This window comes from Brachionichthys hirsutus, chromosome 7 (genome assembly GCF_040956055.1).
Source record: "Brachionichthys hirsutus isolate HB-005 chromosome 7, CSIRO-AGI_Bhir_v1, whole genome shotgun sequence".
In the NCBI taxonomy this organism is placed as follows: Eukaryota; Metazoa; Chordata; class Actinopteri; order Lophiiformes; family Brachionichthyidae; genus Brachionichthys; species Brachionichthys hirsutus.
In genome coordinates, this window is record NC_090903.1 from 13,169,560 (window position 1) to 13,186,879 (window position 17,320).

A 17,320-nucleotide genomic window follows, 5' to 3' on the forward strand; every position below is an offset into this window, starting at 1 on the left:
TAAGCTGAGCGGGCTTGATACTGGAATAGAATATTAACAAAATGGCCACGCGTGCATCAATGATGAGAAAACAATAGAACAAAAAAAATAATTCAAGTTCTTTGATGCCAAGTCAGTGTACAAAGTATAAAGTACCTGCATATGTGATACATGACATATAGGTCAGCTATAAAAAAAAAAAGAAAAGAAAGAAAAAAGGCCCCCTAAAAAGAGTGCTCCCACTTGAAACGGAACATGAAATGGCCACATGGAGAGCAGAGAGAACTGTCTGCCATAAGGGGGAGCTTATCTTCCCGGGTCAGTCAGAAAATTCACCAAATGTTTCTTTTTTGGCTTAATTCAGTGTCTGGAATTTGTAGAGAAACCCAGAGAACCGAGGCCGCACATCCCCTCTGTATTTCCCCATCCTTCCCTTTCCCTGTGTTTGCATTGGGTTTAGGATTTTTGTTGTCGCTTCCTACGAGAGAATTCCGGTATGGCAGCTCAGCTCAGGGCCTTGTGTCGGCCGCCGCAGCAGCCGCACCTGAGCCCCGCCCGGTGGCAAGCGTGGAGAGGCGGGTAGAGGCAGAGGCAGGGCGCCACCAGCGATAAGCCGAGCAGCGCTAACCAGCGGGAGCCAAGTCGGCCTCCCCCGCTGCTCTCACCCCCGTCGCAGGAGCAGGGGTCTGAATAGTCCCCCTCTGGGTCTGACATGCAGTGGTACAGCATGGTGTCTGCTAGCCACATGCAGCTGACCCTCCGGACGCACGCCCGCACCGGATCCGGAGCATCCTGGCACCGGCCTCTCCGGTTGTCAGAGAGATAAAAGGCCTCGCCGCAGTGCTCGCACTGAGCGCGCTCCACCCCATCCTCCTTCCTTCCTTTAGCTCCGTTGGTCGATGGGGAGGAGCTTGGGAGGAAGGAGCGGGGCTGGGATGACACCACAGAGGAGAACCCTTGGCGATACAAGCCGACATGGCCTTTATCAACCAAGGCGCCAAGGGCAGAGTCCGAGTCTGAGGGCGACAAGGCCGGTGCCAGCGGATAGGTGTAGTCATGTTTCTGTGCCTCCGTCTTGGCAAAGTGGACGTAGGACTCAGAGTCTTCCATTTGGATGAACTTGTCACGCACTGTGGCATGGCGGTAGTCCTCGTAGCCAGTCAGCCAGGGGCGATCCAACTGCCGTCCAAGGTGGCGCTCGGTGGTTCTTTCCCAGCTGCGCTCCCGAGGGTTGATTCGGACGATCTCCTCGTCCTCCTGGAAGGTGACGTGTCGAGGAATCCGAGCCAATGGCTGAGGAAAAGACGGAATGTAACGTAAACACAACTGGTACCAATCCAAAGCAAGGACAAGAACATGTGTTTGTGGAAAAGGTCTTTGATCCTACAGCATCTGCGATATACCGAGATAATCAGTGCCTCACCTGGTCCATGAAATAGTGGTCTGAGAGCCGGTAAGGGTCAAGGAGATCATGGCGATGTCCCAGCATGCACTTGTGTCTCTGCGGAAGAGGCGAGGACTCGAGCGGCTGCAGAGAACTCTCCAGTTTCTGGGAGGAGTTGGATGAGCTGTCTGTGGTATTCTGGGGAGACAAACAAACACAGGATGCAGACTGAGAGCCGAACTCTGATTGGGTACACCAAACAACTAGTACAAGAGGACCCCGTGATTGGATAAACAAAAGCAGGAAGCCTTGGCGCAACTCTGACTGGAAAACAGGAAGGGTGAGCTCTGATTTTTGAGGCACTGTGGATCAACACCATCTGCCAATCCACAACACACTAAAATAAACCTTGTTAAAATGATCAAAGTGAATTGATTTAAAATTCAATTAGCCCCTGAAGCAATGCTCTCTGGTCAATAATGTATCCATAGTCCTCATTTGGAGAGGCATGGTAGTTCAATACAGTTCAAAACAGTTGTTAACACTCAAGAGCTGTAATGGACAACATCTGACCCTACAACAGTATTTAGGTTATCCTCACTGATGGAAAAGGGATGAACACAATTTTATAATTGTCTCAGTATATTAGAATAGAAGGTGACAACTAAACAAACCGTCAAAACTTTAGTTTTCATCTGTTTCAATCTCTCTTTCTACCACTCCGATTATGTGTGTGTGTGTGTTAATGGTATCCTGTCCCCTTTTTTGCTAGAGGCCGCCAGGGCTCCACTCCAACTCAAACCTTGGCCAGCCACTAGACAGTTGAGCCATTGCAGCGAAGCGCTCAGACAGATTGCAGACAGGCACACTGGGGACCAGTCTTTATGGGGGTGTTGCGATGTACCAGCTGATAGTCAGGTCATGACAACTCTTGTCTCGTGTGTGTGGACAGATCTTGAAGGTGTGTTCGACCCAATGAAACAGGCAAAGGCACATTTGTGAAAAGAAAAGAAAAGCAGACAATCTTCAGGCTCATTTGTCATTTCCGTTCTCGCCTCTGGCTTCCTCAATCTATTCCTTTCCCACCTCCAACTTGGCCGACCGTTGGCATTTAACCCACACATCGTGCCACAACCTCCATAAGCCAATACTCCAGCTGTTCCTCACCTCCATTGAAGGGTTCTTTTGTATCAAAGTTATTCCGTCTCCCTAAAGACAATATCTCAATGCATTATGCAAAGACTTCAAAAATGGGTGGTGGCTCAACTGGGAAAGGATGCAGTCTATGGCTGTTGGTTAAATCTCTTGTCCATGTGTGTACTTGTTGAAGTGTCCTTGAGCAAGACACTGAACCCCAGACTGCTTGCAATGTGCAGTATGCCTATAATGAAACGAGACCCCACACTGTTCTTAGGCACGGTGCTTTGCGCTACATGCTAAAACTAGCATGGCAACAGATCTTTTATGCAAGCTAGCATTATTCAATAGCAAGGAGTAGAAAAAAATGTCAATAGTTTCAAACAAAAGTGTTCGAAATCTTGAAAACTAGATTAAAAGTTAAAGGTTCAAAGTAATTGTAATTAATATTGAAAGACATATTCATATTTGATGAACCATGAAATTAGATACAAGCAGTTTTTGAGAAATGAAACCAAAAACCACAAATGTGAATCAGGTGGTGGTTCTGCAGGAAATGTTGGGGAATCACTCAGTAGGACGAGTACGATTAATCATCTGGGGACCATCGCAGTCTACACCACATTCCAAGGCATTACATGCAGTTGTTGAGAACTTTCCATTTGGACTAAAGTGTCGGATGGGCTGAGCAACTAACGTGCACACAAAGACCAAAAACAATGCTTCGTCACTTTGGGGGGAAAAAGCCTCTGAGAAAATAAACGTAACCTACCAAACTGCCCAACCTACATTTGATTGAAATATTGCTAAATAAAAAAGTGGGCCATCTTCCAATAACACTTAACTCAAGTAATCCTGGCCAACTTATCTAAAGCTTTGTGGAAGGGGCAACATTTCCCATACTCGTGGTAAAATCTGACACTTAAAACCATTGCAATGAATTATTTGCAAGAGTTGTATGACCCAGATCTGGTTTGTGTGTGTCTGTCTGCTGAAGCTATCCCTATTATATCCTGTTCCCCACATGGATACCGCCATGCTGAGAATTTCCCCCAGCTTTCTTGCAAAGCCCTCAGAGCAGCTGGCCAAAAATAACATGACATGCTGCCTCCGCTCCGGGTCCCGCCCCCCTGGAGAAGACATTACCGGGAGGTGGGGAGCTGATATGGTTTAAAACCAGTGCGACTCTGGCCTCCATGGCTGTAACTAATTCAAAACACAGACCAGAATTTATCCTGCAAGCTCAAACTGCACAAGGAGACACAGAGACTGAGAGCAGTAGAGGGGAAGAATTTATATTTCTGGACATCCTCCCTCTATATATTCTGGCTCAAGGCTGGGCAGAGGGCATTTCAAGTTATTTTCTGACACAAAACATGGCCCAACTAAAAGCATGGGAGAATTTATCCTTCAACAGGCTGATCTTGCTCTCATGGGATGAGCCCAGAACTACTTCAATGGCTCTCTCCCCCCTGTGAATGAGCTTAAACAGAGACCTGAGGGTCGGGTTAAGTTTAGGTTTAGTGAATGAGGAACAATTTAGAGATGTTTATCCATTCCCTATCCACCACTAACTTTTCAACATTACACTTGCCAAGCAAGTAGCACTGAGTACATCATTGTGCCCAGTATTCGTCATCTTGTGATTTTAGTGCTATTGGCAAAGTTACATTTGACAGCCTGATGGTTATTTATAAGTCAAATTACCAGTAGATCATGCTGAATTTCACCAAAAAGAAAGAGTGAAATAAAAGAGCCTTTTGTTGACTCTCTTCTCAAAAGGTTTTGTTGGGTAACTTCTTGCTGTGCTCTGTATGTGCTACGTTGCTTGCATAAGACAGATATAAAACTTTTAAAACAATCGTCAATGCAGAGGATTGACCATTCTGACTATTATGGAGACTAAGAAAGATTAAAAGCCAACAAAGACAAGTAGACATTTGTTGTAAAAACCTGTCAGTGAGGTTTAAGTCGCAGTTCATCTAGACACATGGGTCTGGCAGTCTCTCTTTTAGAACCTTTTACTCAGCCTGTTCAAGGTGGAACTGATGGTGTGATGCTTTGTTGATTTATTCTGTGCATGGCCCATAACTGGGGAAGTTAATTAGCACTAGTAGTAGTGGCTAACAGCTAAATCAGAGAAAAAAGACCAAAAATATCTTCAAATTGAGAGGCGGGTGTTGGAGCTCCTAACTCTCTGAACAGACGAGATGACCAGCTGCCAAAAGGCTGGAAAGACAATTTTTTGATTATGCTATTACAAAGAGCTGATCAATGTATATCTAAAATGTCACATTAGATGCAGATGACACCATGCTGTGCATGACACCTCATTTATTTGTGGAACATTGTTAAGAACTCACACAGTGGATTTTGTTGTGTCACCATTGGTTTGTCCAAGATCTTTGCTGTGACCCTATTAGACGATGTTTGTGGGAAAAGGAATTTCAAATCCGGTCTCTAACCCCAGTTGTGCCATAACATTTGACAAAAGTCTCATATCCAGTCTCATACATACATTTTTTGGCCTTTGTTGGTACCATTTCAGAATTGTGTCAGGGTTCCTATACAGAACCGGGTGAGCCATTTAAGAGAAACTATTGACAGTTTATAAAAAAAAAAACAAATACAAATGAGATTACCTCTAAATAGTTTTCATTATGAGCTTCTACGAATGAAAAAAATTGCCTTGAATTTGTGGCACTGAAAGTCTTTCTTTCAGGCATTGCTCTACCCTCTTACAGAGCAGTTGCATTCTCTCACCACTATTTGTCTGTTTGCATGCATCTCTGCAGTGGCCATATACTCCCAGAGGAACACCTATTAGTCTTGGCCCGTACAGACAGCTCGAGTCAAAGATGAACCACGAGGCACTTCCTCTCGTAAATCACCGGCTCTGCACTAAGCTGGGAAACAGCTGCTGGCTGCTAGTTTGGTGTCAACTCTCTTTTTCAACTGTGGGAGTGGAGAGGGTGGGCGTCATCAGGAAGGAGCAAGGTAGTGGGATATAGGAAGTGAACCTGTGACCCTACCGGCTGCTCCTGGTGTCAAGTTAAAGACTAGGGTGGTGGGGGTCCTTCATGTGTCAAGAGGCCTGACACACAAACAACATACAATTACTTGAAGTATTGGTATAATTGAATAAGATGCGAGATATTAATTCCTGGGATCACAAAGTTCCTACTAGATACAAGTAACAAATCTTTGATATATTTGTAGTGAGAGGACGCTTCAGCATTTTGGTCTTTCAATGGTGTGAATGACACTTCTTCAATAGTGTGCAAACATCAATCCACAGATGAATTACTTTCTTAAGTGTCATTTGGATTACCGTGGCACCTTATCTTTTTAAATGGCAGCACCAAGATGAGGACTTGTAGCCGTCATGTTGGGCACAGAGTTGCACTTCGACAACCTATAAGTTCTCCAAACGAAGCAGTTCACAAATGTCGGACATATCCTTACAGTAAAGACGTCGTCGTCGCCCAGCTCGCCCTCGTTCTGGAGTGCTGTAGACGAGGTGGTGGAGCCTACAGAGAAGAAAACAGGAATTACCAGATGATGTGTTTGTCAAGGCAATTCTGGAACTCGCTAATCAGCTGATGGTGGAAACTCAATAAAGCCTCCAAAGAGAAATCAAGAAGTGTTACAGCAATGCAGAGTCGTCTGGGTTCCCAACTTGCCATCACTTAGTTCTCAAAATAATTTTTCACGAATGTTTGTGTTCACGAATTTTGATTCGGTTGAGCATGAGGTTATGACTCATTCACTTTTGGAGTGGATCTTGACTAAAGTATCCCTGACTTATCTTCGCCCAAACAATACGCATTTTTGGATGGTTACTCCAAATAAAATATGATTCTACTAAACTAGGGCTCCAGATTTAGACACCCAGTACACCTTTCAGCAACCCGTAGCGTTCTGCCAATCATTGCTGACATCTGAGGCCAGGAGGGCGCCGCATTGTTCAGAACTCATTGGGATTTGCACCTAGGCGTCCACCAAACCAATGAACAGACTCTGCAGGTGATCAAACAAATGCGAATGCTTGGCTAAGAAAAAAAGAAAAAAAGAAAGGCATAGCTACAAGCCAAAGATTCAACCCAGCTAGAGAGCAGGATACTGCGGATCATCTCACTCAATTTGTCGGTTTAAAATGTAGGTCCCACTGCTCTAAGGTGCGGCGTACCTTCGGCCAGGTCCTCGATGGCTTTCCGTACCCCCCTGTCAAACGCTCTGGCGTCAGCTGGACTTTGGAAGGACAAGCCACATTTCCTGTCATCCACCTTCCAATGATGAAAAGTGGGCGTTGCTATCGTGTAAACAAGGTCCTTCCTCAGTGGACAATCGAGGATCACCTGTTTGCAGGACACAGCATCGATATTTTCAGTGTTTTATTTTTTTAATGTGCTTTGACGTGCTTTTGTTGACGTTTGCGTTTTACCTGTTTATCCCGCACACGCTCCCCACGGATTAGGAACTGCGAAAAGCTGGGGGCTGGCAGTGGAGCCAGCTCCGATGGAAAGACACGGCAAACCCCAACCCTGGTCAGAGCGCCCCCGTCGTGGGCTAGCCAGCCGCCGCTCGAGTCGTCCCGTGTCATTACCACCGCTTTTACACGTACAATGTAGCTGTCACTGCACAGAGAAGGGTCATGAACTATTAGGCTGAAATGTATGTATCGAGTTGTATTTGACATCATTTACATCCTCATCTGCGACGGACATAAAAATGAAACAAAACCAAAGAAATTGACCTTTCTGTATCACGCCCCCTCCCGCCCCCCGGAAGGCGACAAGTCAGACACTCAGACAGCATTTGACCAAAATGGATGGAAATGAATTGTGTACATTGGCAAAGCAGACAGAACTTCCCGGTGATTTCTCGGTCGGGTATTTTGTGGATGTGGATATTTCGCTGAGGAGCACGCAGAGGGGCTTTAAATATTTCAGTGAAGGATTTTTTTCACTCTATCGATGTATTTTTGGTCAAAAATCAAAACCACCATTTATGGATTCAAAAATCAGTTAAAAATACACATAAACTCCGATTCACTCTTACTTTTCATGGTTGGAGTATAAAGACAAATACATTTTTTGAACCTTTGATGATGATCCAGATCACCATGTGGATGGTCGCAAATCCAGTTAGGAGGGGAATGAGCTGCTTGGCGTTGGAGTGTGCTTTTCTAGATGCTAATAATTCATTAAAATAGAATCACATTTGGAATAATAATCAGAACCATATTTGTTTCAGTCTCAATCATAACCATGCTTCATCCAGTTATTACCGGTACAGAATAATCCTATTCTAATTACAGACAGTGCAGTTTGCGCATGCAGTAGGCGCTCAGATAACACAACTACGATTTATGCCATACAGAAACATGAAAACGCGGGACAAAAACCGTGCGCGGTCAGCAACCATTGGTGCTTCTAACATGAGACAACATAATGGAGGTTGGATAGCAAAACAGAAGACATTCCCAGGCATTAGCGCATCAGCCACCACCCTCACAGTACCACAATGAACGTGGTCACAAGCCCCATGAATGATCTGACAACAACAGGATGTACCTCTGTGTGTTTCATCAATGCTGCAGTGTGTGTGTGTGTGTGTGTAGGCGGGAGAGGGATAAAGAGAAAAGGAAAAACAGAAAGAGGGAGGGAGACAGCGAAGCATAAGAGGAGTGAATGAGATGTGTTGTTATATAATTAGCTTAAAGATTGTCTCAGGGATTGGATGAGAACACGCGCGCGCGCGCACACACACACACACACACACACACACACACACACACACAAACACACAGACAGATAGGTGGCAAAACTGGTTCACCAGCTCCCACCCACACACATTCATAAAACTAAATGAATGACAGACTGCAGACAAACAGAAAAGAAGCTGCAGCACTGTCATGTAAGCAACACACACACAGTGTGAAGACACATGAAAAGGTGTCCACGTTTGGAGCAGAAAAAGGCACAAAAAAGTGGCTTTTATTTTATAACAGTTCCCGTTCTTGCTGAGAAAGTGCAGATTGAGCATCGGCCTAAACAAAAAAGCCACTATAGTCACTAACGCCTGTTGGCTGACGGTGTCTCAAGTGACACAACGTGAAAGCATGAATCACGCCACAATGGGCGGAGGAAAATAGTCATTCAGGTCCTTCTTAACCACGTGGGAATCTTGTGCAGCAACAGTTATTTCATGATCGCGGAGGGTTATCACCAGCCAACAAGCTTAGCTGGCTAGCGTCTAAAACATTGTGTAACGAAAGACAACAAGTGACGACTCAATCACCTCCAGGCGGCTAGCTGCTGCATTTGTCAGCAATCCCATTCCTCCACCTTAAGAGGCCACGCCTTGTGTATGTGTATATCGTGTTTGGGTGATATTAGTGTTAGCTACATTAGCTTATAGCCTGACATCCTGCTCAAGGTGAAATGAGACCCATCACCTGATTGTAATTTTGTTTTTTCAAGCTAAAGGAGGTAAATAAACTTTCCGTAATTAGGAGTTAAATTAAAACAGCTGGATGAAACCCAAAAATACCGCCCACCGCCACTCCTCCCAGTCTGCTGATTGGCCGCAGGGCCTTCCAGGTGATTGGCTGTTACCGAGTCCAAATATAAGGGTCCCAATAAATGGCGCTGCCTTCTCCTAAATTGCATTCATCCTATGATAAAACTTATGTTATATATAATGTAAGGCGTAAAATAAATAGCAAATAATCGCACTCAGCCATTGGATAAAATTGCTGATGACGGCCTTATTGAATAAATAAAATAATAAATGATAAATCAACAGTATAATTTCTGCCTCTGGAGCAGCTCTGACCTTGGAAAATATTTCGTGTTAAATCCAAAGCGCTGTTTTTATATCCGAGTACCTCATCGGCTCGACATGACTCATGACATGACAACACGTGTCTGACCCATTCACGAACCAAACCACACATCCTGTCCACGCACATACAGAAATAACACCCGATTATGTGCTATAAAAACATGTGTGCATTAACATACACGACACCTGCTATCAGCGCCATGTGATGAACTTGTCAGATTCCGGGCCGTCTTCTGAGCCGCCTTCTGCGGCCCGTCTGCCGCCTCTGAACCGGGTGGCTTGAACTCACAGACAGCCACGACAAGCAGCGATGCGTTGCTTCAACGGCGGCACACTTGGGAACGAGCGCACATTCTGCCATAAATATACACAGACAAACGCATTTGGGAATCTAATTCCATCCCAACGAATGTGACACAAGGTTCCGATGCTGAAAAGAGACGGTGATGCCAGTTTCGAGAAAAGATGCGCTATTTTTAAATCCCGTTTTTGTGTCGCGTTCACAGACGACTGTGATATAACGGACAGTTTTTGGACACATCCCGTTTAATATTTGGCAAAAAAGGTAGGGTGAGAATGTAAAGTTGCGTATTTAAAGTAAAGCGGGGGCGGTTTTAGGTGGAGCATGATGACAGGGTGAAGTCACCACCTCGCTGATAAGGAAAGAGCAGGAAATTCATGCATCACAACTTGTAACATGAGCCATTTTCATCAGGCCAAAGGTGCAGGGTGTGTCCCGCTTCTACTTCTACAGTACACTTCTGTATTTGACAGCCATAGCTTCTGGGCTACCTCTTTCACGACACAACAAAATACAATTTCCTATTGCTTTTACTTAGCCAACATGCTAGTTGCATTTCCATATATTTTTATATATACAAAAAGTGTACATTTTTAGCCACATTCTGGACTCCGCCACCTCCAGTGAGAAATATCTGGCGGCCGAGGTCACCGCGGAGCCCCTGCTCCTTGATGCTGGGTCGGTTGTCACTTAAAGACGCCTTGAAAGATCAAGGCAGACTTTAAATCTCTGCAGAGCTGAGGAGCAACGGGAGGTGCTGCAAGCAAGGAAATGTCCTCGTTGGGGATTAATAACGTTTTACCGGTGGAAGGATGCTGAGGATGGAACTGCCAGGGAACAGGGCTAGAGGTCGACCCAGGAGAAGTTACATGGACGTAGTGAGGGAGGACATGAGAGAGGCTGGTGCTGAGGGGGACGATGCAAAGGACAGGGTGAAGTGGAGAAAGTTGATTTCCTGTGGCGACCCCTGATGGGACAAGCCACGTGGAGTTTATTGATCTGCCGCATCGTCAAAATATCCCAGCTGGAACAACTAACTAATTGAATGGACCCTGTTGAGCAGAGAGTTCCAGATAGGACTGGGAAGCAGTTGGGTTATCAAGTTTGGAATCCAGCTCATGTGTGACAGATAAAAGGGCCAGTGAGGGCACCCCGGCCATGTGTGATAAGGGCGGCTACACTTCCTCTGATAAGGAATGCCTGGCCGGGGCCTCTGCCTGATGAACAGAACCACTCACACCCACAGTGTCCGCTTATCTCTATTGAGCTCCACACGCATCAGGAAGTGACTGGAAGGTTCGATTTTCACTACAAGGTGCAATAAAAGCAGAGCCAAGTGGACATCCCAATCACTCGGATGCGGCGATTGCTCTAGTGCCCTTAAGTTTCCATCATTAGTTCAAGTTCATTTCAATTTCTGCTTACATAAGTCATGAAATTAATGAAAAATGGCATTCGGATCAGCATTGGTTTTAGCAATTACACTGCTTTCCCAATAAATGGAAACAACACACACCCGTAGGGTTGAGGTTGAGAATGCACATTCCTTCTTCATAGAGCACAACAATGAAATATCATTAAATGTTTTGCCTCCAATATCTTCATTTCCTCGTTTGCCTGTGCAGCAGGACTCACACTTCTGGTGTAAATGGGTATAAGCACGTCAGTTGACATGACATGGGTCACTAACATGCTGAGGAATGTTAACGGGTAACATCCCATTCCCAATTGAACAATTACAATTTCCAATGTATTCCTGATTATTTGTTCAATCGCTGTGGGAAAACGCCGTGACTGCCGCAAATCATTTTCAAATGAAATCAGCCACGGTCAGATTTGTTCACATACTTTCTCAGACGTGGCAATAAATAAAACAAAAATGAGGGCAAAGAGAGCTCAGAATAACCTATCCAATCGTTTTTCAGGACATTTTGTGACATACGCAGTCCAAAAAATGGCAATAAAATCCCTCTGAACGTTAGCAAATTGGCAAAGGAAGGATGGGGTTAAACCGAAAGCCCCTTACTCGAGGGCAAACAAATTTACAGGGCCTGGTTGAGTCATCACACGTAGTCCAAGAGGAAACTGCGTTCTCTGAGGTGACTCTGCACCTCCTCCATCTTGATCACGGCAGAAACCCAACTAGTAATAAGCCGATTACCTCGAAAACTCTTTAAAGTGGCCGAAAGGCCAACCAAGACCTGCATATCCTCTTATACAGTGTTTGGCTTAGCGCATTAGGGCATAAACACAGTGACGAAGGCTTTCATGATTTCTAATGCGCTTTCATTTCTGTGATTGACATGCATCAATATCAGTATTTTTTATTTTACAGGCTGGTATATTTGCCACGACACATGACTGGCCGCATCTCTTCCTAGTCCCATTTGTGGTTAGTTTTAAATAGCATGTCGTCTGTCTTTTATGACTTGTATTAACTTCAAATTCAACTCGTCCCACAAGAAAACTTCAAACAGCAATTGTCTTTAATTAAAACTATTAATAATTGACATCGGAACTACACATAAGAGCATTGTTTGACATTTATCCTGTTTTGGATACTGTTAGACATAAATGTCTGGGACATTGAGATGATGCCCTGTCCCTCAATTGCAATGAAAGAAATATATTGGCAGTGGTGGTTGATGAGACCGCCAATCAAGACTATTGCTGTGTCTCGGCTGATTGTGGTAATCGTTGTGGCGAGGGGGGAAAACACCCTGAAATTGCCATCTCGTCAGCTGATGAGCAGAGTTGAGCTAAAAAGAATATATTAAAAAGAAACCAAACAAACCAGGTCCATTGTGTTGGGTCTCCAGATAGCGATGATCTGCTCTATAAAAGACAGGAAGTGCTGGAGAACAAGGATCTGTTCCACATGATGTGCCCATTTGAGTGTTTGTGTGTGTGTGTGGGACATACAAAGGACCCGCAAATCCAATCCAAGTCATGTTTTCAAATTGTCGTACGAAAATCAAGCATGATCGTAGACATCAGGCGTTATTATCCAGATCTTCTCCACCCCGTCTTTTAATTGGATTTTTTTCACACTTTAAAAACAAAAAACAAAAAAAACGTTGCACACAACTATCGCCAGCTCGAAACAATCTCTGCACAAATCACTTGACAAAAGGTCGCTCGAGTCGACGGTCTTAAACAGGGGTCCCCAAACTTTTCCTGTGAGGGCCACATAACTTTTCCCTTCTCTGATGGGGGGCCGGGGGCAGTTTGTACAGAAAAAGTGTGATGATCGCAGGGGTGCCTAAACATTTATTGTTTTCCAGACATCCACCAAATAACCCTTTCTTCACAGAAAAAACAAATCAGGAAATAAATAATAACACTATTAATAAAATAAATAATAATAATATTCCAGTTTCGTCTCTGGTATTTTTCAGGGGGCCGGGTCAAATGTGGAGGCGGGCAGTAGTTTGGGGACCACTGGTCTAAAACATCAACAGGAAGTGTCGGATTTCGCATCCTTTTTTTTTGACAGGCCTGTGTGGTAAAGGTCAGAAATTGCTGAGGAGAGATAAGACAGTGGTTGAACAGAGTAAATGACTTTCGGCACATTTATTATTTCTCTAACACAATGTGACATTTTTTCTGTCAGTTGTGCTTTAGGTGATGAACTTTTCCGCGGAGCAGACATTGCACATCCGTCTGAATCTCGCATCAGAGAAAGCAAACGGTCCCGCCAAGGGAGTGCGCAGCCTCGCTGGCGTGCTCGTCGGTCGATTAGCGCTTTTCGGGGACGGCTTCGTTGCTATGTTGACCTCAGCTGATTGCAGCCTTTCCAGTGCTGATCGCTCAAATGCTAACCCTGCAGCAACGGATCAGGCGGGTCCACGACATTGCCAGATCTCCTACGTCCACGACGACCAATCCGATTGGTCCATCGAACAGGCGAAGCCATTCGGACGCGCTCCCGTGAGCATCCATCGGCAGAATCGCCGCAACACCGTTAAACATTTATCAAAAGCAAGCGGTGGCGAAACAGCCGACCTTTGACACAGGCCGCTGCACCTTTCAACGCGACAAAGAGAATGAAGGCGTGGGTTGGATCTCCTCGCCCAGCCTTAATCCCATAATGATCGTTTATTCTTGATAAGACGGCCACATCGCACTCACTGGCAGATAAGTGATTATTGATTCCACCGCTTCCAGGAATATGCAAGTAAAGACTTCCGTATGACGCATCGTGGCGGCGCCGAACTGCGCCACCGTGATTTCACAGAAGGTATCGCTGGAGAGATCTGATATTTGAAACTTAACTTTAGATCCCATTCAGAATAAAAATGGATGGCAAATCATAAGGGTGAGGCTACCGTGATAATCCGCAACACGGAGCAAAGTACTCACTTCTGGCTTCAATAAACAAAGATGGCGGCGACTACCGCGCTAAACTGGAGGCTTCAACATGGTCAGCCACAAACCAATGGGTGATGTCACAGTGGATTTGTCCACTATTTATTCTGCAGTCTATGGCGGAAACACACCGTGACATCACCCGCTGGTTAGCGGACGACTATTTTAAAACATTGGGTTTGCCCCAAACCCACAAGGAAGCTAAAGAAGGTTCATGATGTCATAATATCAACGTTCTAACGCTTCGCTTGGTGTCAAGACTTTGGCACCGGTTCTATTTAAAGCCCCTTTTAACACAGCCTGCCAAAGACAGGGCTGAATAAAAGTTAGAGGTGGGTCATCTTTGTTGCGTCGGTGGAGACGACGCAAGCGGCGAATCCACGCCCGTGCAATATAAGCGAGTTGAAGCATGTGAACACGTTAAATAAGCAACTTTCAAAAGCTGTGCATTACATCACCGGATGTTAACCAATAGGCTCAGAGTCCATTTAGATCGGTCAATACCAGCCTCGAAATGCCATTTTGAAAATAAAAAAAATGTACCCTCAGAATTTCATGTTTGATCTGAAGACATATGGAAAAGTCGAGAGCTGCACAGTAAAACTATTTAATCAACCTTCAAGCAAGTCGCAGGATAATCTGGAGACGGACTGGTTTGTCCGGTAATCTGACAGAACGTGCGACGCAAATTTATCTGGGCGATTTCCTTACGGCAGGAAATGACTTTTTGGCATCACGTACCAAACATTTACATGAATGAATTGCACCACAACCACTGGGGATTCATTCATAACATCTTAACGTCAGGATAATGAAAGTGATCAAGGGTCTTCGGACGCATAAGCAAAACAAGTAGCTGCAGAGGTCTCACCTGGCCAGCAGGGGGCACCTGAAATGTCCCCATCCCCAAGACAACCCCATTCTATCACATTGCATATCCTCCATCTACAAGAAATGTCAATTTTAACCACTTAACCCATCGACCCCCGCCATGCCTACTTTACGTCTGTATCGAAACATCCACAAGGTGGAGGCGAAGAGGCAAACCGATCAGACGACAAAAAGACAGCTGTAAGTAGTTGCTAAAGGAAAACAGGCAGAAGCAGAAACAACAAGGTGGTGGTTTGTGAGGCCATTTAATGTATCGTAACGCGAACGAATTCTTTCTCTGCCATTTCCATTCAAACGCCACCGCGTCTCCGTCTCACCGCAAGAAAAGCGTGTGCAAACACGGAGCGTACGAACAGAACACTGAGCACACATCTCCGAGAGCACGTCTGAAAGCGCTTTACTTTGGCACATTTGCTTGCACGTTGTTGTTTTTTATTATTATTTTTTTTTTTGGGGGGGGGGGGTCTGTTCAAGGCCCCATAAAGGAACGATGCGGCCCTGAACGCAGCTAGCTGGCGCTTCTGTGCGCTTTAGCATTGCGTTTCTTTCTCACGCATGCAGCCAGCAGGCATGAATGGGGGGGGCTGAAGGTTAGAAGGCTTTTATGAATGAGCCGGCGTCACGACACGGCAGCGCAACCCCCCCCCCCCCCCCCCCCCCCGAGTGCCCTTCGCCCTTCCGCCCGAGCACACGGCGGATCTGCGAGGCAGGCATTCCTACCGCGCACCGCCCCGCGTCCTCCGACACGCACACGGGTTGTAGTTAAATTCTGATAGCCGCGCGGCCGTCGGTAATTCACGTGGCTCCGGTTTGTCTTCTCACGTGTCCCCGCGTTTCCTTATTATGCCATTTTGCGCGTATAATCCACGGAACGGAGGAGGAACCGGATGGACCGGAGCCTGTTTTCTCCGCTCCGGGTCCAGTCGTCGCGTATTTTATGAATGGAGCTCGGCAGGCTATGCAAATGAGCGCGCCTGAGAAAGCGATGGCGGATCGGATATCTCATATCCTGTGAGACTTCCCCCTTCGGTCGGAAGCCAACACGCAGATGTGGCCAAATAACGAGGCCGGGCCGCCTCCCGAAGCGTCGCGGGGGCCTCTCGCACCGAATCACGCACGAACGGGAGGCGCGTGAGCGCGCCGCCGCCGTCGTCCTAACGACCATTAATAAAAGGAGGAACTTCGGGACGTGTCTGAGTTTCTAAGTTGCGCTGCAACGGGGGCCTGCGCGCTTCAGATCCTTTCAGAAAATGTTTCCGATCCACCCACGCGTATTCCTTCCTCCCCCTCCTCCTCTTCCTCCTCCTCCTCTTCCTCTCTTGCCTTCTCATGACTCGTCTACACCGAGGTGGGGGCCCTGAAAAGAACCCTTTTCTACAGAACTGTCAATGCATCGCTTCACAGCAGCATCTTTACGCACCGTGTTTAAACAGTAAAGCCACGACGCACCACAGCCTGCTCCGGGGGGGGGGCATGTTCCAGGCTGCACATTCCACCGAGTTGCCCCCCAATCATCCCCGACATAAAACCCACGCGCACGGAGAGGTCTTTGCGTACTCACTCGTTCGGGTGCGTTTCTTCTATCATTTTCCCGTTTCACCTCCGGTAACGTCCCACGAAGGTTGCATTCTTTTCGCTCTTCATTTTCTCAGCGCGGCTCCTCCGATTCCGCTTAAATCTCTCCCCCCCCCCCTGCGCCTTTGTGCGAGAGTCGGCTCTTTGGCTTGCCTTGGACTGGCTGCCGCCGCCCCCCCTCTCCGTCTGCTTCTCCTCTTCCAAACGCGGAGACACCCAGTTTCTTCTGGATCCCGAGCGCTCCCGTCCCAGAACTTTATTCCACCATCGCCTTCAGGAGCGCGTAAAGCCGAGATACGGAGAGTTCGATAGCAGAATCCTGCTCCTCTCTTCGTCCCCCCCCCCCTTCCTCCTCCTTCTCCTCCTCCACCCCAAGCACACGCACGCACGCACGCACGCACACACACACACACGGAAACGCAAGGCACACGCTCAGGTTTTTTTTAAAGTCCTCGGACGCATGCTTTCACCGACGACTCCGGTTCCAGGTGTGCGTAAAAAGGCGCCTTGTCGCTGTTGTTACCGAGGGGTGGCCCCGCTAGAGCCCCATCTCGCTCTACTCCATGTTGGATTGCAGGCAGCCGAGCTGCTCCAGCGACGGGGGGGAGGAGGAGGGAGGAGGAGGCGGATGGGGGTATTACAGGGCGGAAGCGCTGACGTCGGTCTACATTTTGGTGGAGGGCCCACAATGGCTGTAAAGCGGGGGGGGGGGGGTGTCCTTTGATGAATGACCCCCCCCCCCCCTCCACATGTACTTTAATAATCCTTAAATCATGTATTTAGAATATACAGGAGATAAAATAAAATTACCCGTTTTCATGTAAATATTATGAACC

General features: G+C 46.5%; 1 protein-coding gene across 1 annotated transcript; it reads right to left on the minus strand.

The window, feature by feature from the left end:
• Positions 1-483: 483 nt before the first annotated feature.
• Positions 484-16,500, minus strand: spred2b (sprouty related EVH1 domain containing 2b). The gene is made up of 6 exons (XM_068741397.1): positions 16,471-16,500; positions 6,945-7,137; positions 6,690-6,858; positions 5,966-6,030; positions 1,403-1,561; positions 484-1,272 (listed from the first exon to the last, which is right to left on the minus strand). The coding sequence occupies exons 1-6, from the start codon at positions 16,494-16,496 to the stop codon at positions 484-486; spliced, it is 1,401 nt and encodes a 466-aa protein (XP_068597498.1). The 5' UTR covers positions 16,497-16,500.
• Between the last annotated feature and the right edge of the window lie 820 nt (positions 16,501-17,320).

What these genes read in the sequence shown, in the direction of transcription:
- spred2b (XM_068741397.1), bottom strand. Translation starts at nt 16,496, where the DNA reads ATGATAGAAGAAACGCACCCGAACGA. An exon ending in CATCGAGGACCTGGCCGAAG is followed by an intron (nt 6,031 to 6,689) that starts GTACGCCGCACC and finishes TCTTCTCTGTAG; the next exon opens with GCTCCACCACCTCGTCTACA. An exon ending in GCGACGACGACGTCTTTACT is followed by an intron (nt 1,562 to 5,965) that starts GTAAGGATATGT and finishes TTGTCTCCCCAG; the next exon opens with AATACCACAGACAGCTCATC.